At 47.0% G+C, this 21707-nt stretch overlaps 6 protein-coding genes across 6 annotated transcripts; 2 read left to right on the top strand and 4 right to left on the bottom strand.

Moving 5' to 3' along the window:
• Positions 1-4: 4 nt before the first annotated feature.
• GLAREA_08214 (DHH phosphoesterase) lies at positions 5-741 on the bottom strand (the record flags this gene model as incomplete). Its single annotated transcript, XM_008090259.1, has 3 exons — positions 5-24; positions 81-572; positions 624-741. 3 exons carry the CDS (start codon positions 739-741, stop codon positions 5-7), a joined length of 630 nt encoding a protein of 209 aa, XP_008088450.1.
• A 480-nt stretch (positions 742-1221) lies between these two features.
• Positions 1222-4789, bottom strand: GLAREA_08215 (Acetyl-CoA synthetase-like protein; the record flags this gene model as incomplete). The annotated part of the gene is made up of 7 exons (XM_008090260.1): positions 1222-2070; positions 2120-2389; positions 2447-2600; positions 2644-2714; positions 2763-4257; positions 4310-4490; positions 4588-4789. The coding sequence occupies 7 exons, from the start codon at positions 4787-4789 to the stop codon at positions 1222-1224; spliced, it is 3222 nt and encodes a 1073-aa protein (XP_008088451.1).
• Positions 4790-5494: 705 nt separating this feature from the next.
• Positions 5495-7148, bottom strand: GLAREA_08216 (Dehydroquinate synthase-like protein; the record flags this gene model as incomplete). The annotated part of the gene is made up of 4 exons (XM_008090261.1): positions 5495-6406; positions 6451-6589; positions 6698-6744; positions 6804-7148. 4 exons carry the CDS (start codon positions 7146-7148, stop codon positions 5495-5497), a joined length of 1443 nt encoding a protein of 480 aa, XP_008088452.1.
• A 1440-nt stretch (positions 7149-8588) lies between these two features.
• Positions 8589-9537, top strand: GLAREA_08217 (S-adenosyl-L-methionine-dependent methyltransferase; the record flags this gene model as incomplete). Its single annotated transcript, XM_008090262.1, has 3 exons — positions 8589-8639; positions 8688-9437; positions 9487-9537. 3 exons carry the CDS (start codon positions 8589-8591, stop codon positions 9535-9537), a joined length of 852 nt encoding a protein of 283 aa, XP_008088453.1.
• Positions 9538-11075: 1538 nt separating this feature from the next.
• Positions 11076-12668, top strand: GLAREA_08218 (Glutathione synthetase ATP-binding protein; the record flags this gene model as incomplete). Its single annotated transcript, XM_008090263.1, has 1 exon — positions 11076-12668. The coding sequence occupies one exon, from the start codon at positions 11076-11078 to the stop codon at positions 12666-12668; it is 1593 nt and encodes a 530-aa protein (XP_008088454.1).
• Positions 12669-13322: 654 nt separating this feature from the next.
• Positions 13323-21670, bottom strand: GLAREA_08219 (ARM repeat-containing protein; the record flags this gene model as incomplete). Its single annotated transcript, XM_008090264.1, has 4 exons — positions 13323-20084; positions 20303-20533; positions 20583-21169; positions 21415-21670. 4 exons carry the CDS (start codon positions 21668-21670, stop codon positions 13323-13325), a joined length of 7836 nt encoding a protein of 2611 aa, XP_008088455.1.
• Between the last annotated feature and the right edge of the window lie 37 nt (positions 21671-21707).

Genomic DNA, 21707 nt, shown 5'->3' on the forward strand with positions numbered 1-21707 from the left:
AGCCTCAAAATCCATCTGCACAGTCTTATCCTCATTCTTCAAATCATCCGTGTCGATCAATATCGCCGCGATCCCCAAACACGCGAGCTCTTCATCCCATGCTTGGTTGCGCGCAGGAAACATGTTTGCCTTGCGGGCGTGTTGGATGATGAGGGATGCACATGATCCGACGCCTTCGATGGCGCGGCCTTCCCCGTGGACGGGGTCGTGAGTGAGAGGATGCTCATATTCGTTGAAGTGATGATCGATTATTCCGACCACCTTGTTGCCGAATCTGGTGCCTAGGGAGCCGGTGAGGACGTTGTGGTCGACTAGGAACCATTTGCTATCCCTCGCCAACTCAGATCCATCGTCTTTTTCAATTGGAAACGGAAGGTCAGAGAGCGTGAGTACGTCGTCAGTGTCTAAATGCGCGTGTTTGAGAACTGGGAGGAGTTCAGGTCGTAAACGTAGGTCTGCGCGCGGGATGTTGGAGAGCGGAATGTAGAATGTATCTGGGTAGTTGCGATGGGGGTGCGGCGAGTAGGTTTTTAGGTATGCGAGGAGGATGGAGGAGCAGATTGAATCGACGTCTGGCAGTTCAAGTTGTTAGTATAGCTTGGTTTGGGGGGAAGGGTAGGAACCTGCTGATTCGTTTCCGATCACAAAGGTAACTGGGGGACGAGAGGTAGAAGATGGTGCTGTGAGGATGGATTTGGCGGAGTGGAGGAAGGATTTCAGGGATGTGCGGGGTCGTGGCATGGTGTGTTGAATTGGGGCGGTTTGAACGTTGATGCTGGCAATTATCTAGATGTTTGATGGCTCATAGAATGCAGAATTACATTGGACTGCTTTAGGTGTAGCTGTCGTTGTGACGCGCAGCAAAAGGAGACGCGTCGTGAGAAACCCCTCCATCGCGTGACGTCATTGAAGCCTGAAAGAAACATCCTAACGTACCCACCTACCTAGGTAGGTCTAGGTACTTCTCATCTAAAGAACCCGATTCTAAGAATGTATTTGAAGGTCTTGAACATGTAGATCACTTTTGTCTGAGATCATGTATCTACCTCTCTACAGTACTATGCTCAAAAATTGTTCAATCTTTGTACTGGATTCAATCAACGTCTTGTGTTTGTAAATCTGTTTCCACATGTCATCTATTCTGATGAACATATCCTGCTACATCGAACTATATTTCTCAATTTCTCCTACGCTGTTACATATACTTAACTACACCACAACTCAGGCCTTACCACCTTTCATTTTCCCCTCACGTTCATCCTCCATCCACTTCCAGATATTCAGCACCAACCTCCTGTCAACCGGATTCTCCTTCCTCATAACCTCCGAAACCTTCTCAACCTCCTTAGTCGAAAACAAAATCTGTTTTGAATTCTTTCCCTCCCCATAAGCAACTCTCCAAAGCCCCAGCAATTGCTTCGCAGGATGACTCTCCAGCGCCTCGAGCTTATCCAGCCAAACTCCAGCTGGTACAATTTCAAAATCCTTAACCTCTTTCAACCAAGACAGTAAATCTGTCCAGCTAGTTTTCGCCGAATTGTTGACCACATGGAAGACTTCACATGGCGCATCTTTAGAAGGATTCTCTGAATTGGCAATATCGATGATAGCGTGAGCAGCGGAATCAAGTGGCATCCACGCCAACACTTCATTGAGATCTGGCAAGCATCCAAGTTCATGGCCGGTGCTTATCATTAATGGCCATGCTTCTTTCATATTCCAGATGCCATTGCGTCTATTGCCTGTCAGCTGGCCGATTCTGGCAATTTTGATCTTGCCTTGCAGTGATGGTTGCGAGGCGCTGAGATTACAGATACGTTCCGCAACCCATTTGCTGCGGCTGTAGCCTAGAGTGTTTGCGTCGGAAGGGTCTTCAGATATTGTTTCTGGAATGCCTTCATTTGCGTTCTCGCCAGCGAGCTTATATTGCATGACGCTTGCTGTCGAAGAGCAGAATATAAACTTTGCTGAATTCAGAAAGGACGCTGCCATGCTAATCAAGGACTCGAGTGTCTCGAATTGAGATTGAAAACTTGAAAGAGGGATGGAAAAGTTGACCGGCCATGCAGCCTGTAAGTTGTCAGCAATTTCCTCTGCCCATGGAATTAAATTTTCGTACATGGATGATAGTTATCGAGGAATGCTTTTCAATAGCTTTGAGATGGCGGGAGTTGCTCAGCATCTCAATAGGAGTGCAGATAATCTTCCCCCATAAGTTTTCTGTTTCGGGTAGCTTCAAGCTTCTGGTGAGAAGAGTATCCGCGAGTCTGCGCTTTGCCTCCTCTTCAGTAGAAGCACGAACTGGGCAAATGATTGTGTCGATTGATTCGTCCTTCATCAACTCACCAAGAATCTCAGCGCCAAGAGCGCCTGTTGTACCCGTAATGATCTACGTGTGGTTAGTTTATATGGTAATTTAACAACAAGAAAAAATAAGGTAGCTTACAAAGCTTTTGGTGTCGACCGTTTCCCACTTAAGTTCAGCAGAATGGTTGTTATCGAGCTTGGAGAATCGTTCCGCCAGTTCAACCATCTCCTTGTCATCCACCGGAGTACTCGATATCTCGCCCTTCCGTACATTTACAATGTACTGGGAGAGCCTTCCTGATCAGCATTGACCATGAAATGAGGAGAAAAACTTACTTTCGAACATTTCCACAATCATAAACGATGTTCAAAGGCAATCTCACGCCGCTCGATACCAATTTTCGATTCTTTGCATCGAGTTAGTAAGTAAACGAGCCTCGAGACGAGTTACTTACTCCTTGGATCAAGCCTCTAATCTGGGTGGCTTTTACAGAATCTATACCTGAAAGATAGAAATCTGAATCTGCTGAAATTCTCTCTTTCCGAGCTAGAATACCATCAACTATGCTCTGAACTTCAGCTTCGACATCTTCTTCTGGAATTAAGCTTGTATCTGAAGAGCTCTCGGGCTTGCCACTGTATGCTTTTCCAATATGTCCCCAGAATCTCTTCTCCACAACTCCACGCATAATCGTCCCCTTACTACTCTTCTGAAGCGGAGGATCAGCAGGATCCATCACTACAATCATATCCTTGGATATCTTGGTGTGTTCTTGCCCTTCTTTGTTCATAGGCTCTAAGAGCTCCCATACGGTATTTGTGAAGTTGTCCGGATCATCAGCTAGCTTTTTCTCGGATGGAAACACGAGAACACCAGGAAACTGCTTCTCATTGCCGAAGATTAGCACATCTTGAATAAGTGGGGAAGAATCTCGAAGCGTGTCTTCCAGAGGTGCTGGATCGAACTTCTTCCCCGTGATTAACGTGATCTGGCTGTCACTCCGAGAATGGTATCTCCAAGCATTTTCGATACTTTTATGGCGTTCAAACAGGTCACTCGTTGCAAAACTTCCATCTTCACGATTTCGTTTTGCCATATGTGGCCAACCGTCCTGAATCACCAATTCAGCGAGGTCCGAGTCGTCTTGCTTCTCAAATTTCAGTAAACTTGAATTATTTGGACTGCGGAGAAACTGCCATTCTTTATCGGTGTCATAGTTTCGATGCGATGAAAGGGTAAATCCACACTCTGCACTTCCAAAGCGTGAAATCAGACTCACACCTTCCATGACCAACATGTCGCCAGTTGTCGGCGGAAGTGCTGCACCTCCCACACCCACGATATCCATTTTCCGCAACCACGAGAGAGCCTCTTCACTATCGAGCATCTGCAAGACATATGGTACGCTAGAGAAGTACTTGATTTCTGGCACCCATTGACTAGATTCCCTGCAAATCGCTGCGTGTGAAAGACATTTCTGAATATTGACACTGGTTATAGGCAGTTCGGCAGCTGGGAACAGCCATATCATGGCATTACTTGTCCATGCTCTGAAACAGTCCGCAACACCTCCATGATAGAGAGGTGTTGTGGTAAATGCTGCCTCTTTATGACCATCAAGTGACGGAAGAACTCCTATTGCTGCTCGATGAGTTTGAGGAATTGGTTTTGGAAGACCGGAAGAAGTTCCTGATGTATGATGAATATATGCGACGTCAACTTTGGTATTTTCTTTTTGTTGTTGAGGTGTTGACTCGTTTGAATACAGACCACCAGCAATAGAGTCCAACAAGTCTGGCTTAGCCCAAGTAAGTTCTCTTGCCGTGTGGATTGCCGAAGGTTCCTCGGATGAGGCAATTGCAGATTCCTTGTATGATTTATCATAAAACAGAACTGTTGCTTTGCACTCTCGACAGAGATGTGCGATAGCCGGGGGTTGGCATTGTGGCCTATAGTTTTCAGTCTGTTGGGACAAGTATAATACAAGCAGGTGGTGCTTACGCTATCAACAACACAGAGTATCCAAGGCGAATTAAACCTAACCACATAAACAAGAAGTTCACCGAGCTCTGGCATAACAATGCAACGCAAGCCGAATCCTGTTTCCCATTTGCCAACTCCTTAATATCATCTGCGAGGAAGCGAGCTGCAGTCGAGGAGCCGTCTCTTAAAGTGGAGAAAGCTGGAAAGTGTTAGTGATTAAGCACTCCACAAACCTTGGTCCATTCCAGGCTTTTGGTTGAAAGGCAAATCTGGGAATTCGTATCATGTGCACTTACTGAATATTCTTGGTCTCCAGAACTTTTCATCCGGACCATTTGGATCTGGGAACGCAAATGCTGGCAAATCCGGTACCTCTCTAGCTTGGAAGTCAAGGAACTCACTGATTGTCCCCCATTGCCGAGCTTTGCTTGAGCGGTTGATAGCAGCAGCCACATCAAGCGTGGCCGTAAAGTAGGTAACCCCAGGATCTGAATCCATCATTTGATAGCACTCACCCAGATTCCTTTTTCTGAGATGTCAATTGAGATGGAGTAGAGGTGCAGGGGACCTGTCAAGACTCAGTTCGACGCTCGGGAGGTTTAGGAGCAATGGTTGGAGACAGCACAGTCTGTACCACAGAGTCGGGAAGGACAAGTTCGTTTGAGGTGTCCGATGGTCTACTCGACCTACTCGGAACGGTTCGTGCCTGTGTCACTCCGGCCAGGTACGACCAGGAGCTAGTGGTGGGGTACCAGAACGGCTTCGTGCTAGATCGAGAGGACAACCTGGTCGATGCAGAAGACTAAAGATACTTTGCTATTCCCTGCTAGTACATGTACCTGCGCAGTGTGTTACGAAATGGTCTCCTGCAATATATGGCTGATCAAAAGTTTTAATTGTGTACAACGTCATGAGGTATTATTGTGCTTAGCATGTGGGTACAATGAAGACATGTAATCGAGACCGCAGCGGGTCCGGCGATAGATCGCTATTGCACATAAACCCTTGTGTGTCGGATAAGTCTGATAGTGGGTTCTGAAGCTTGTGAATGAGGGGTTATGGAGGGGTCGAAGAACAACTGGTGCCATGGAAGCTTTTCGCTTTGAAATTTGATTACAACTGACGAGACCCGAGCTCATCGTGACTTCTAGTCTATCAATTCATTAAAGGAAACTTTTCGTTGTAAAATCCGACTTTACAACCCTACGCGTTACCATTGACCTTGGCAGCATTTCCTGAAGTTCCGTTGCTCAAAGCACCGTTCCCGTTGACATGTCCGTTCGTTTTGGCACTCGTCTTGTGAACGCCATTGGTGGTACCATTGACATGGCCGTTAGAGCCATTGAGTTGGCCCGCCTTCTTCGCCGCGTTCTCAATGATCTTTTCCTCCTCCATCTTAGCGTTCTCAGTGTACCCAGTATCACTTGAGTCAACATAGGCCTCTAGACCCTCACCGTTGCGTGGATACTCCTTCATCAGTTGCTTGTGTCTTCTCAAAGCTTCGTTCATCTCCTCGGCAGTGACATCGTTCAAGAAGGTGCAAGAGCCAATTGGGTTTGGCACTGCCGCACGAAGCTTACCATCCCGGGTCTTGAGAATGGCCGCTGTTGCCTTTGCCAGGATCTCCTCATCGAACTGATGATGGTCCATGGAAAGACCAGCTCTGGAGAAAAGGTTCAGGAGTCTGCGATGCTCTTCGTCTGAAATGAGCTTGCGCTGGTTTGCGAGGGTGGCTGAGTATGCCATATCGATGGATATCGCGTGACCGTGACGAAGAGGTGTTTCTGGTACCAACTCGTGAAGAGGTGACCATGTGTGACCGTAAGCGATGACACGATCCAATCCAATCTCATGAAGATTGGGGGTCTCTAACTTCAACATCTCATGGATGCCCTCTCTGTTGATTCTATCGGCAGCATCGATAAGCTCCTTTGGCGAACCCTCTGCTCGGCCGAAGCTCTGGTCAATGAGCTGCTCGCAGTACTTGTCCAGCAAGTTGAATGTATCGAGGTGTGAGCAAGTTGAGATTTTGATCAACTCTGCAAAACCATTTCGGATCTGGGCTGTAGGTAGCGTTTTGAGGAATGTGAAGTCGAGGAAGGTGTGGATAGGGGCCTATTATGTTAGTTATAGTTGATACAATCATCCGAGTGACTTACGTGGTAAGCTCCAAGTCTGTTCTTGTAATTGCCATAGTTTACGGCTACTTTAATTGACACTGATGCGTCAATCAAACCAATGACTGTTGTTGGCACACGAATGAAGTTTGTGTTTCTTCGATACGCAGCGCAGGCAAATCTGAGCCATACATATTAGCTAAAGCTCTTCCATAACACACACGGTGAAAAGAGATTGATGGGAGAGTGCCTTGATGTAATCTCTGGCTTCAGGAGCTGTGTTCTTTACCCGGCAACATCAGTGACTAGACCGCCGCCGACAACGAGGACTGGTTCCTATCATAAAGTCAGCACATGCCATTATCTGAGCGGCATTCAAGAGCCAGAGTACAAACTTTGCGGTAAATTCCAAACTCGTTCATGGAATCTACAATGCTCAGAAGAGTTGGCATAGTCTTCGCCTTCTCTCCAATCTTCGTCTTGTGGATTTTCAATTCCAGATCGTAGTGCTGGAAGTATTTCTCCATCTGCTTGCCATAAACATTGTAGATGTTCAGGTCAGTGACGGCCAAAACTCTTCCCCATTTCTTGTAGCAATCAGCCAGATTTGGGTTGTCGACATTGAAGACACCATCGATGAAGGTGAAATCATATTCGATCTTCTCATAACCCTCGACATGAAAGCCGACGTGACCTGAAGAGGTCTTGGTCTCAGACACACTGGCTTTGAGATCTGACATGTTGAAATATAGTTTAGGATTGTCTAAAAAGGAGTTGAAATGAAAAATGAATTGAGTTTGCGGGATGAGGAAAAGATGGGAAATTTGAGAGATTTATAAAACTATGCACGAGTATGCAGGGCTCGTTGACTTCATAGTCTATAGCTCATGTGCCAGAGAAGAAATCCAAATCACACCATTCTTTCGTACCTTGCCGTACGCAGCCATTGTTTACCGGTAGGTAGAATGGTAGAGGTCGGAAAGATCTCCGCCTTATTCGCTAATGTTGTTAGTCGTAGATGTGAGCAAACATAGCATAAAGGGTACCCACAGTCCCCATATTGAGATACAGATCTTGTGGAAGCATCAGAGCCAAAAGGAGATCGGCTGGGATTTAGAAAGCCTCGTCTGGAGACCGTGTTGATGAAGTGTCAGATAATTCGTAGCCGTGAACTCGTCGGCGTGCCCTGCTGTGCTCTGCTCCAACACGAACACGACATATGGGAAACACCAAAACCCATCCAGGCCGCTTGGGAATTGACAGGGGAAATGCACTAGAAATAATAGTCGACAAGATCTGGTGGGTTAGCGGCAGGACGCAAGGGCTGGGAAGGCCTGGTGCATATAAAGACCCCGCGGATCTGGATGTCCAAGATGCCAGTAGATCTGGGACGAGATCTGGTGGGGAAAGGGATGGTGGAAACTGTCCGTGAGATCGTGTTCGGTCCATGCAGGATTTGCGGCCGCCTCAAAGGGTGGTATGCTCGAGATGCTCGAGGAGTGGTCTCATCCTGCCGAAGGTTGTGGCCCCAAGTTTCCCAAGGTCGTACTAACGGTTAGGTTTCGCGGCTGCTAACCGTGTTCAGATGTACTCGGGAGACAGTTTGTTTGCGCCACGGCTACTTCCCACTTTCTGAGCGGATCCCTAGAATTAACACAACATGCAAATCAGTCAGCAGCCGTCTTGTCGGAGAAACATGAAGTCGAGAGGGAATTGTCATGACCTCAAGACCGGGTTAGCTAACGGGTAGCCCCAGGAAGGCGTCGTCAAACTTTGGCCGAGCCAGCGCTAGACCCGTAACAGCTAGCGGCTGGAGACGATTCTTCGACTCTTCCCTTTCGAATTCTTCGTTGACGTCGTCCTACCCATCCGTTGCACCGCCAGCTCTGACGGCCTCGCGACTTAAGCTCTGTCTGTACCCACGTTTCATTGTTGATAGGTCCCAGGTCCATTACGCGCACATTTACATGCAGGAAACTGGTTTCAACGCGGGTCGTCGAGGCTGGCGTGGGTCATGCTGGGAAACCAGAAGACGCGCTTTTACTACACAAATTGACACAAAAATTGACTGCTAGGTTGAATTGATGACTAACCTTGATTTTTGCTCCAAGAAGAAATCCAGCCGGTTGTTTAGGTAGGGACTACGGATCATAAATCGCTGCTGCAGGTACATGAGCAAGATGGCGAACTTTGATGACCAAAAAGCGTACGCTACACAAGAAAACACCTTCGTAAGACCTTCAATCCACACGGTTTTGCACAACAACTAATGCCTGCAGTTTGATGATGGACGCGAAGAAGAGCTCGTGGAATTTGTTACGAACCACCCAAGAAAAGATGAGATCAAAGGATCCCCAGAGAAAGTCCTGCAGGCCATCGATGAATTTGGCCGAACGAAGAAGTATCTGATGAACGTGGGCGAAGACAAGGGAAAGATTGTCACAGACACAATCAAAGAAAACAGACCTCAAGTGATGGTGGAATTAGGAGGATACGTGGGCTACTCTACTATCCTCTTTGGCGCGGCAGTACGCGAAGCTGGAGGCAAGAGATACATCTCACTCGAAAGAAGTCCGAAATTTGCAAAAGTTATTACGGACTTGGTAAAATTTGCAGGCTTAGATGGATTCGTGGTTGTTTCGGTCGGACCAAGCAGTGACGGGATCAGGAAGCTCCATGGCGCTGGGCTTGACACGATTGACATGATGTTTCTAGACCACTACAAGCCAGCTTACACCACTGATCTGAAGCTCTGTGAGCATCTGGGACTGATCAAGAAGGGTACGGTGCTTGCGGCTGATAATGTCATCAAGCCTGGAAACCCACCTTACTTGGAATACGTACGAAGTACTCCCCAAGAAAAGAGGAAGAGGTTGACGGAAGAGAGAAAATTGGATACGGACAATTTCGCAAAACGTACTGCGGAACAATACGGTCAAGTTGAAGAGTTGAGTAGAGAGGCGCAGGGCAATCCTAACATCATCTACGAGAGCAAGCTTATCAACAGCTTCGAGCCCACTGGAGAACCGGTATGTCTAGATGTCTTTCGATCAAGCTATATACTAACGAATTCGACAGGATGGGGTAGAAATTACGAAATGTGTGGGGTTTAAGGAGGAATCGCAGTGATGATGAACATATACCATTTGGCATTATGCATGTAGTAGCGTAGCAAAATGAAACTCGCTTCATCTACATTGGCAATTGGTCTTCGTTACTTTGACGCTCGTGATTTTTGTACTGTGTGCGCTCTAAAGGAATAACATCCTTAAGGGAAAGGCGAGTTTCGATAGAGTAACCCTTGATGACATCTTCAATTAGCACGGCTGTTATCGTTAGTATTGCTAAGTGCACAGGAAATGTACCCCTAGTAAATACTTAAATTTATGGCGTCGAGGTTCCTCATGTGCATTTTCGAGTGACGAGAAGTGACCTCTATCTAATGAGTCTCAGGTATCTAAGTTTGCTGAGTTTGAGGCTATCATACAGTATCATCAAGTGCACAGCAATGATTCCCAGTAGATGAAGCTTGTAATGCTGAATTCGTGGTGACCGATCTTCAAGCCTGCAATTCTAGTCTACATAAGCCGCATTTCCTTTGCGTTGTCCGTTGCATCTATTTCAAGATATCAATTATCTTTATTCGACGACATCGACATCATTCTCTCCCACGGCCAATTTATTCGACAGCAACCAAGTCAACGTTAACAAGATATTTGGGCCCCAAGTCTATCAACTTACTTCTTAGATGCCGGCTTTGATATCGTAAGTTTCTGTTGCAAACGATTCTTGTGTTGTACTAAAGAAATTCAGGTTACTACTTCACGAGCATTGTGTCACCTTACCTACCACCATGCTGCAATAGCTAGTTCGTCAAGCACCGCTTAATGCTCGGCGCTTTTGTAATAAAGTTTATATACTGGAATAAGAGTTTTTCTGCCACAATCGCACCAATAAGTGCCCGCTTGGCTGTACGTCTTCCCCCAAAAGAATTTGTACATTCACCCCAAGCTAACAATTCACCAGTAGTGGTACAGCGTCTCACTCGTACTATTCACGGCAATGAGAAGACCGACGGTTCGATTCCGTCAGTGGGCATCATGTGATTATCTTTTTGTGCTTTTTGACGCTTTTTCCAAAAGATTTCGTTGATTTTTCAACTTTTTCTAAACATTTTTGCATAAGCGAACAAATAAGGTTATGGGGTGAGCACGATGTGATAAGGTGCACGGACTAAGCTCCTCACATTCGCACATTCGTTGTGTGATTTTGCAAGCGAGCACGGTGGTGAACTTCAAATGCCAGAACAAAACTTCTAGTACCCATTCCATTTGTCCTAATCTACCTAGGTATGTATCTATGGATCTCGAACCATCCATATCGACAGCCGCCAAGCAATGCTTATACCCATGTCAACTACAATAGCCGTCCCGCCTACCACCATTGGTGCATGTGATGATGACGTGTAGTTTCAGTATCTGTTGTCCTACATGTACTCCGTCGACTAAATAGAATCGTCAAAATTCCTACGGCATCCCGCAGTATTACGATTCGTTATGTTTCCGATCTTGGACAACACCATGATATGATTTGTATATATATCATTTTACCTCTCGTTGAAACTTTCCACCTCCGCAGCTCGTGTCGCCAAGGAGGAACCAAGGACAATGCCTCTCACAGCAGCATCCCCGGAGTATTTACATGTCCTTCAAAATGTATCACTCATTCTCTTAGCGGCATTCTTTACACCTTTATGTACATTCATTGCTGTTTGCGCCTGGATCACCTCTCCATTTACCAGCATCGCAAAGCACATCAAGCATCACCGGGAATGGCGCCAGAAATCTTCACCCACCTTCAGACCACGCACGATTCTGGTCACGGGAGTGGGAATGAGTAAAGGTCTTACTCTCGCTCGAGCATTCTACCGCGCAGGTCATCGTGTTATCGGCGCGGATTTCGAACCGTATTATGTTCCTGTGTCAGGCCATTTCTCAAAGTCCATTGAGAAATTCTTTAGGCTGGAGAAACCGAGCCAGAAAACTGGTTCGGCGGGGTATATTCAGGATTTGGTGTCTGTGATCAAGAAGGAAGGAGTGGAATTGTGGGTTAGTTGTTCGGGTGTTGCGTCGGCCGTGGAAGATGGTGAAGCAGCTGAGCTCGTGGAGAAGGAAACGGGTTGCAAAGCTGTACAGTACGGCCCTACGTTGACGGAAACGCTGCATGAGAAACATTCTTTTATTGAACATACCAAGAAATTGGGTCTCAATGTGCCTACTACGAGGCTTGTTACTTCTGAGACGGAAGCACTAAGTGCGTTGTATCCATCAGCACGTTCGTCTCCTCGACTAGAGAAACCGCAATTCATCGCAGCGGAGAAATATATTATGAAGCCTGTTGGAATGGACGACACACTTCGAGCCGACATGACGTTACTCCCACTCCCCACGATCAAAGAAACAGAAGCTCATGTCAGACGTATGAACCCAACGCCCTTCCGACCATTTGTCCTCCAACAATTCATCTCCGGTCCAGAATACTGCACCCACACCCTCGTCATCAACGGCGAAATAAAGTGTTTCGTCGCCTGTCCCTCTTCGGATCTTCTAATGCACTACATCGCGCTCCCTACCAACTCCGCTCTATCTCAGGCTATGTACGCCTACACCGTCGAATACACCCAGAAGACTACCCCCAAAATGACCGGGCACTTCTCTCTTGATTTCCTCGTCCCAGGCCCCATCGCCAGGAACGCCGAACAAACCTTCGGAGCCTCGGACGAGGAGATTCAGGGCCTCATGAAACATTTATATCCCATTGAATGTAACCCCCGCGCTCACACCGCCGTCGTCCTTTTCTCAGACGAGAGCGAAGACCTAGCCGACGCATACGTAGAATACCTACCCGACCACGAACCCAAAGGGATTTCCACCACTCACTCCGACCCGCATGAACTCATCGTCCCCGCGCCATCCATCCCAGGATACTACTGGATAAACCACGACATCGTCTCACTCCTGCTATTTCCCATTTTACGACTTCTCAGAGGCGAAATCGGGATTACAGAGGTAGTTGAGAGGTGGACGACGTTCGTGGAACACGTGTTGTTCTGGCGAGATGGGAATTTTGTGGTGTGGGATCCGTGGCCGTGGTGGTGGAGTATTGTGGGGTATTGGCCTGCTATGTTTTTGGTCTGTTTGTGGGAGAGGAGGTGGTGGAGTAGGTGTAATGTTAGTACGGGGAAGTTGTTTGAGTGCTGATGGATGAGGGATGGAGAAGGCTGTGGGAAGGGGATGAGACGTTGAGAGATTGAGAGATTAGAGGTTGGGATTTATCGGGGTGCTTAAAAGTTTGGATGAGCAGATAGCTGGTCAAAAGTTATCTGTCGGAAGTGGAGACTACGGTCTATTAAGTATATATATGAGGCGATGAAGAAAACATATAAAGATGTCATAACACAAGACCATCAGGAATGAAGGCAGAATCACAAGCCGTAAACACTAGGGCCTCTCATAATGATATAATCATATGACTCTAAAATCTCCCCTGAAGACTGGATGGCTCACAAGATAAGACATACGCAATGAGGACTTCGAATTTACAACCGAATTTCAATCAAACCATGGTATTCAATAACACTCTAGATCTACACCATCCATACAAGGTATCCACAAACTGTCTACTCCAAACATCCATCCCATCGCCAAACGCTACACAATCACCACCAGTAAACATACAAGAAACGCCAATAATCTCGCGCTTCCTCGCCAAAACCACAAATCTACTAAACCTGGAAAACAAAGGTCCCACCATACATAGATGCACATTCATTAGTTACTCAAACACATAATTTATCTCTATATCTGACTCCTAGTCACGTCGCCTCCTTCATATTTCCAACTTGGAAACCGACTCTACGGACCCCCCTCACTCGTGCTGGACGGCTTCGGACCCGCCGGTAAATACAAACTTGGGACTCTAGGAACCCTCGGGCTACGAGGCGGTTGACTCATGCCTCGTCGGTCTGCACGAAGATTTTCTCGAAAGCGCTCGTTGTCTCTAGTTCTGCCACCCGTGAGTCGTCTAACAACACTGCTTCGCGTGCCTTGGCTAAGTGGCTTGATCATATTTTCAAGGAAGAATGATCCTTGTCCGGATTGTGCTGTCTTCTCCTCATCACCATCCGAGAATACCTCTTCCGTATAATCCTCGTCAGATAAATAGTTCGTCCCGCTCGCTTGTATGCTGGAAGGTGCCGATGGCGAAGTGACGGATCTTGCATGCAACGAGGGACGGGGGACAGAGGTGCTGACCTTAAAAGCGCCTGGGTTCATGGCGTTCGAGGTGACCTGGCTGCCAGGAACGGCTCGGTCGGTAAAACCATTCTGGAAAGAAGCACTGCTCGAGGTTCGCGCGAGAGATTGGTGAAGAATAGGAAGAGTCTGCTCATCGTACAATGTACGGTCGTCAGATTCGCGAAACGCTGACTCTGCAAAACCTGCTTCGGTGATCGTCCTTGATGAGCGCCCATCACTTGTCGGGCTTGCTAGACTATCTTCAAAGAAGTCATCCAGGCTGTCTAGTTTTAGCACGAGACTCTCGATGTGGCCATCTCCGCGAGCTTCATCGGACATCATCGTCTCTGTTCGCTCCGGCGCGGGGAAGTAACCATATTGGAAGTCGTCTACATGAAATTCGACCTCTGGAGTAGGCGCTGGCTCTTCATCCATATTCTCTGTGCTCTGACACATATAAAATGCGGCGTGAACATTGGCTCTCGTTGTTTCCGCATGTTTAGCTGGGACCGGGATTGACCACCCCGATTCTTCAGGAATACCGAAAAGACTTGGAGTGCGGCCGTACTCTTTCCGAATTGCCTTTGATGATGAACGAGTCATACTCATTCTCAGATGATGCTTATCCATGGGTGTCTGCGCCATCGTCATAATTCTATCCAGAACCTCCAAGGCTTGCATGCAAAATCCCGTCTGTAATAATCGTAGGAGCGGGGAGATTAGATCGGGGCCATGTGAAGCGATTTTAGGGGTTTCCATATCGATATCAGGGATAATTGAACATAGTATGCGCATGGTCTTCAATTTAAACCAAGGAATACTGTTCGTCAATAAACCCATAAGGAAAGTCAAGCTTCCAAAGTCCCACTGCGGGAAGAATGTTTCTCTAAGAGCAGAGACGAGTTGAGAGAGGAAGTCTTTGCTTGACCGATATCGTGACGCAGCAAAGCCACTTAAAGCCCGAGAGATAGTGCTATAACCAGAGGCTTCTGCGACCTCGGCGAGAATTTCAGCAGTCTTGATGCTCTTAGCGTCGATATTGCTTTGATCCATAGCATTTAAAAATCCTGGAAAATTGCCCAAGATGGCGAAAAGCAAGCGACTATCGTCCCCAATAAGCTCATCGTCTGGAAGTTGTACCAAATTATTGAGGACTCTGAGCGTCAAATCTGAGCAAACAGATGATCGAAGACCTTTATAAACAAGAGCTTGAAGACCACCGAAATGTCCTTCCCATCTAGGAGGTCGCCCATCCAAGAGGAGACACCGCACCGCTGGATCTGAGAAGTCGAGTCTAACCATTAATTCCTCTAACATGCCAAGAGCCTCCAAAAATTCTCGCTCGTTAATAGTGTCCAAACAAGCACAAGTAGTCCAGAAAAGCTGTGGAAAATTCAGCAAATCCGAGGGCTCGAGCTTGCAGATAAGGGTCTTGAGTGTTGTCAGAATTTCCATAGAAAAGGTTTGTACATCTTTGTCATCATCTGCAATAGTATTCGACAATCGAGCAAGCATATCTGCAAGCATAGGTTGGTCAAGAGAGGTGAGAATGCAGCGGAATATTTGAAAAGACCGACAAGCAAGATGTCGCACTGGGCAAGACGTCGCCCAAGTCAAAGATAGCTTGCCCCACCGCTCTTGAACACCTGGATACGAAACTTCGAAGAACTTGACCACTTCAGTAGTGAGATTCTCCATGCTAGCTGGGACTTTGTTATCTTGATCATCGACTTTGCCATTGTTATCTTCGTAAGCCCAAACCACGTTCACATCATGCCGGCGAATGGACTCAATGAAATCTTCAATAGATTTCTTCGCGTGCAATGAAAATTCATCATCAGTCTTTGATAAGACTAGCTCATGCATGAGATGAATGAGCATCTCCCGAGCTTGTTCTTGAACGAGTGGAATATAATGGTCCCAAAGCACAGTAACGACCTGAAGCAAAAGTGGTACATTCTCTGCCACTAGCTGATCTGGAGAAACCATTAAGTCGACAAGAAGTATGAGCGACAGTTGTCCCAAGGAAAACCCAGACTGCTTGTTGGCTCCCATTGGAAGCGCGTCAGAAAGCTCTGCCACATACGGCAATTTCACGGAGTCTGGTGGTGGCGGGATAAGTTCTCGCTTTTCATTCGGTATCATCGCTTTTGGTGTGATCTGCATCAAAAGAAACTCCACAACTTTCACTCCAGCCGGAGTACTGGAGAGGAAAACAACTATCTGTTTTGCATATTCAACAAAGTTCTGTTCCCGACGATCGAGGCAGAGCGACATGATGAAGTCCAGCACAAGTTGCACGTTTCCAGCGTGAGGTCCCGTGGCGAGTGCTTGCCATAAAGCTTGGACTTCATGATGGAGTCCGCTGCTTGACTTTATAGTGATTTCGAATAAATTGGCTAGAAGAACATAAGAGTAAGCTGTTGGACCCCCATTAGGGTCAAGCTGCAACTCGATGATTTGAATCCAAGGAAGGATCACCGCTACCATGTTGCGTTGGGCATCAGGCTGGAGGTCCTTAAAGTATGCTGTAAATTCCGAGAAGATAAGGAATGCTAATTCCGAGTGTTTTTGCGAAAGGCGTTTGGAGATCTCGAATTGTGCAAGCTTGTAAACAGCCTTCGTTTTGTCTGATATACTGATATCGTAATCTTGGATCTTGGAGCTTTTTGCTTGTCTTTCCTCAAGTGCACGTAGAACCCGAGCTGATTTAGAGCGAATTTCACTGAGCTCGCTGCCAAGAGTATACAACCCTACTGCCAACAGCCTCCAAAAAGGCATTGGATAGTCTGGATGTTCAAGCAGTACCTCGGTTACAACCTGAAAGTAACTCTCGAGAACTTTGGGTACGTCAGCTAGATAGCACCTCGATATCGAATGTTCTAACAGATACGGAAAATCCTTGTTGTGGATGATAAGATTTTTCAGGGCTCTTCTACCAATGGCGTGCATTCTATCACTGCCAACGCTAAATATCGTATCAATCCAGGAGAGCATACGCCGGATATCAAATTGCAAGTTAGCTTTACTTTCAGTAGTTACGCTGACGGGACCGCCACATAGGGCAGCCATGGCACTCAAAGCAGCTGTTTTGAGATTCCGCTTCTCGATTTCCATTGCAGCCGTCACGGTGCCACGTTCGCCGAGACTTTGTTGGTCAATCATTGATTGCCTCATACTATCTTCTCTCTGGCGAATTTGGGTTTGGTTTGGAGAATATCCACACCAATCTTCCATCAACGCAAATGAAGATTTTCGAGATTCGAAGGTCATCCATCGGGAGGTGTCTTTGGTACGATTTATACCCTCAAATAGTTCTTCCATCAAACCACAATAGTGCCTGCGGAGTTTTTGAAACTCCCAATCCATTTGAACCTCGCCATCCATCAAGAAAAGTTTGAGGTCTTTTGTGTAGGCTACCAAGTTGTTAAGAATCCAGTCGTCTTCGTATATGTCTGGTTCCTTTAGGAAATGAGACGTTAATCTATAAACGTGGGTAATTTCTGTCCTCAGGAGGTCGATCTTGCGGTTTCTTCTCGGACTGCTAACAGTCCGCTGGTGCATACGCGCCCTGGCATCCTCGTTACACCGTGCTACCGCACTAGATAGCTCTTCTAGCAGTGTTTTATAGATGTTGACATTTATCGATCCGAGTGCCACGACAACTGCATCTCTGATTGAAGCGGGGCTAACGGACAGCAGCGGGATAATATACTTGAACAAGGACCGAGCAGAAGTTATTTTTTCTTGAGTCTGAACTGGTTTGGAGCCTTTGCGGAGATGCTGCATTTGTGGCGCAATGGGCTGCTGCCCTCCTTTATCAGACAGTGTTGTACAGGCAACTATCAGGTATAGCTTCCACTGTTCAATCAGAACTTCAGGCGGCGTAGTCGATGATCTGGATAGAAAGCGACCACTTCCTGGCTCTATACGATCGAAGGATCCGTAGTGTGGTCCCCGAGTGGCCTCTGAGAGGGACACAATTCCCTTGTACATTTGCAAAATGCGGTTACAGATAAGTTCCCTCCCCAGGGTGACAGCGAACGGGCAACGGTCGTAGCTGATTCTTATCAAATTTGGAAAGATCTTGAACCAGAGCGTGGTATCATAAGATATTTCGCTACTACACAGCTCAATTAACGCATTCTGAGAATTGCTCTTCCGCATGCCTCTTTGCAACCTGCTACGCTCAGCAACAGAGAGATGTTCATCATTGAAATCCATGACCCGCATAGAGTCGCCCTCGAGAATGTGTATGATTCGGCCATTATCTTTACCTAACGCGGTGTCGAACTCGGTAATCAGGCGAAGCACGGTAACAGCGAACGCCCTCACTTGTCGAGATTGAGAGCAAAGAAAGAACAAGCCGTGGGACTCAAGCTCGTCAATCTGCGCCCAGATCCCCGAGAGATCTAATTTGATGCCCCGCATATCTGGATTGCCATCCTCGCTATCATCGTCAACTGCTCCTCTTGTCTTTTGCTTGATCTCTTCGATCCATATCTGTAACAACTCTATATAAAGTTTCAGCGTACTATCAATATGACTAGCTCCAAGCATGCCGCCGTCAGACATCGTAGAATATCTGTCATCGAAATTAAAGATGAACCTAGCAAAGCCGATGGTAACTTGTTGCGCTTGTGACTGCCGAGCGATGGATTTGAGAGACTGTGCTGATGATTCGGCAATATTGTATTGCACATGTGCAGTTCCAGTACATAAAAGGTTGACTAGTGACTTGATGGGGATATCGGTTGATAAGCATCTGGGCAGAGCTTGCACCGCAACGTGAAGGAGCTCGTAAAACCCTTGCTTCATTTCTGAAGGACTCAGATGGTCATCCCTACGTCCAAAGTTGAACGTTTCCGCGATGGGAGTTTTGGGAATGGGACTGTTGAACTTCTCGTCAAGCACGGCTTGTCCACCAAAGGTGTTGTCGCAAATAATAGTGATTTTTCCAAGAATCTCGCAAAACCTTGCGTAATATTCCCGAGCAACGTCGCCGAGCGAATTCGTCAGTACGGGGCGAGACAAGCGATCTTCTCCTCTGGATGTCGACGTCATGGGCAGTACTGGACTTCGTGGCGCCGTCATTACGGGCGAAGTTGGAAGCCTGTCAAAGAGATGTCCAGAGTGGTAATGCTGAGGGAATGGCGGCCTGCCTTGGTCACCCTTTTCTAGATCCGACATGATAGCAAGGAAGGCACGAATTCCGATGACCACCTTTTCTGGTTCAAGCTGCTCTATCTTGAAATCTTTGAGCTCCCGACTAGAAGCAAAGAGATCCGCGTTGATAAGTGGGAATACGATTGTTCGAAAGCAGTAATCCTGATGCTTAAACCCAATGATTCGGATTATCTGAATCAATGGTTCTGCAATGGAAGGATCTGTTGAAACGTACGACCTTCTACCCGGCGGAAGGACAAGCTTCATAACTTCTTCAAGTTTTTTGATCGTAACGTTTTGAGAATCAGAACAAGAGCGATAGAGATATGTCCATAGCAGGCGAGAGATGACCTGTAAACATATAGGACGAGAGTATCTATCCTTGAACTTAGGCTGTAATGGCAGCACCAGCTGAAGCCACTGCGCAGAAAAGGTCTCTATTGGAGAAACACAAAGAAGTGTGGCTGTCATTGGAAATGCAATAGACCAATGCCGTGGTTTGATGAACATGGAAGCAAGGCGCGGGCCAATAGTAGAAAGAACCTCTGTCCACTTAGGCACATTCAGTTCTGTATTTGCTGTGGCCGCTACTGGGAGGAGGAGGATTTCTAGCGCTTGGCAATATGCGTATTTAAGGCGGTGACCTGAAGAACGGGCAAAGAAGCGACCAAGAGAAATCATGAAATCGCAGGACTGATCCCAAATGTCTTCTGGGTAGGTTTTGAGGCGTAGATGCTTCATTCCACCCAAGACAAGCTCCATCCTTCCCTCCATTTCCCTATTCGCTGGTCCTTTGCCTATGAGATCCTTCTGCGACTTTTCGAGGTCGGCAATAAAGCGATCCGTAACACTTTCAAAATTAATTTCGCTCATGACTCCGAGTAGTTGACTGAAAAGAAACCAATTTGCCATCTTCAGAGAAGAATTGCTGAGCTGATCTGCGTCCGCGATTTTCAACTGGCCGAAAATAATACCTTCTAATTTCTCTTCCATCTCGGGTGTGATACATGTCAGTGTGCTTTGTCCAATCACCTCTATCAGCACACGACAGAGGATGTAGATTGATGCTGTAGATCGACGTTCTGCTTGGGCAACGAATTCTTGTCGTGCAGCAATGGAAAGCGGGTTGCCAGAAGCATCTGATTCAGAAAGAGCGTGATGGGGTTCCGTATTTCTTCGCGGAAGCGGAGCAGAGGGGAGGCCGACACTTCGAGACTGGTAAAAAGTAAGTCTAATCTGTTCATTGAGTCTGTGATAATCGTGTTTGTGTTAATTCTAACGCGAGAACGGGAGCGCCTTTCCCCTACCCAAACATATCGAAGCAAGAGAAAAAAACACAGACAATAGACATCTCTCATAGGTAAGGACTTAAACACGAAAAGGGTCAAAGCAAAATGAAATTTGCACCGCTTTTAATTCAAGGTAACACGTACCTGCTGTAGTTGACTTCTAGCATCGTTTGCTGCATCACTCTTATTCCTGCGCCACAACATCATCGAGTCAATAAGTGGTTTAGGCTTCTGGCTTGCGATATGGCCAAGCGCTGAGATCAGCTGGTCGAACGTAGGGTCCACGCCAGGTCCGCATATTTGTTCGATGTGCGGTTCAGGATCAAGTGGAACCGTTATACACAGGTTTATCTTCTCTTCCGCTTGCGCAATGAACTGAGCAAATGTTATTAAAGATCAAATAAGTACAAGTCGAGGAACTGACGGATGTAAAAAGTACATGCAACGCATATTCGCCAACAGTCTTTACATCTTCCTTATGCCGCGAATGCGAATGATTATGACCGACGCCTCTGCGACTCCTTCCGCTTGACACTCTCTCCACTCTGCGCTGTGTTAAGGTGTGGTTGCTTTGCTCCGTCGGCGGTCGGTCAGGTACCAAAGTTGAACTGGAGCTGAACGATGTATTGGAACTCATGGTCGACAACGATGAAGCATAGGCCGATTCGGCCATGCTTGATACATTAGATCCAACACCAACAGCAGCGATCATCTGCGGACTGAGTGGACCTGATGAAGAGCTCGCAAGACTTCCATTCCTCGAGTGCTGCGAATGCTGAATGCCATGTACGATGCTCGTTTGACGGTTGTGTGTCTTAGAGTCGGTCGCTACTCGAGGAGATAAGCTGGCGACGAAGTTTTGATAACTTTGGATCTGTAGAGGTTCGCGGTCGCCGTTCGAGGTCTGTATGGACGATGGTGGAGAGGCGGGTTTCAAGGTTGTGTTCCACACGTCCACGGCAGTTGGATGATAACCACTTGTCAATCTCTCGTTGCCCTCTGGGGAATGACCTTAAGCACAGAAGTGTCAGCGTGTACTTGCATGCAGTCGTAATAACCTGGATGTGCAACGGGTTTGCAGTAGAAGACGGGGATGTGGTGTCGGAGCCCTCGAAAGACTAGATAGACAGAGGCCAAGAAGGTCTCATATGGTAGGGAGCTAAAATAAAAGAAGCACTAGGAGAGGCACCGTGCCAACGACTTACTCATTGTTTCGCAAGGTGTATTCGCGATACTTCATGGTCCATTGCAAATACAAGACTTTCCTAGAGAATCTGCAAATGTAACGAGCATCGCAAATTGAAGCTCGTCACCGCATCTGCAAAATATTGATGCCCAGGTGGTCCGGAGTCGAGCATCAATATCGAGCAGCCAATAAGCGCACAGCTGCCCCTGGATTGGGGTCCAAGTCAGCTGCAACGAGGATCCTGGCCGAGGGGTACGACTCTTCGGGTCTTTCAAGATATCTTGGATCTCGAATCTTTTGTTGGTCAAATGAAATAGAATGGGCATGATTTTAGGCAGTTTTGAATGATCCAAACTGTTCTTC

Source organism: Glarea lozoyensis (assembly GCF_000409485.1).
Source record: "Glarea lozoyensis ATCC 20868 chromosome Unknown GLAREA9, whole genome shotgun sequence".
Taxonomy (NCBI): domain Eukaryota; kingdom Fungi; phylum Ascomycota; class Leotiomycetes; order Helotiales; family Helotiaceae; genus Glarea; species Glarea lozoyensis.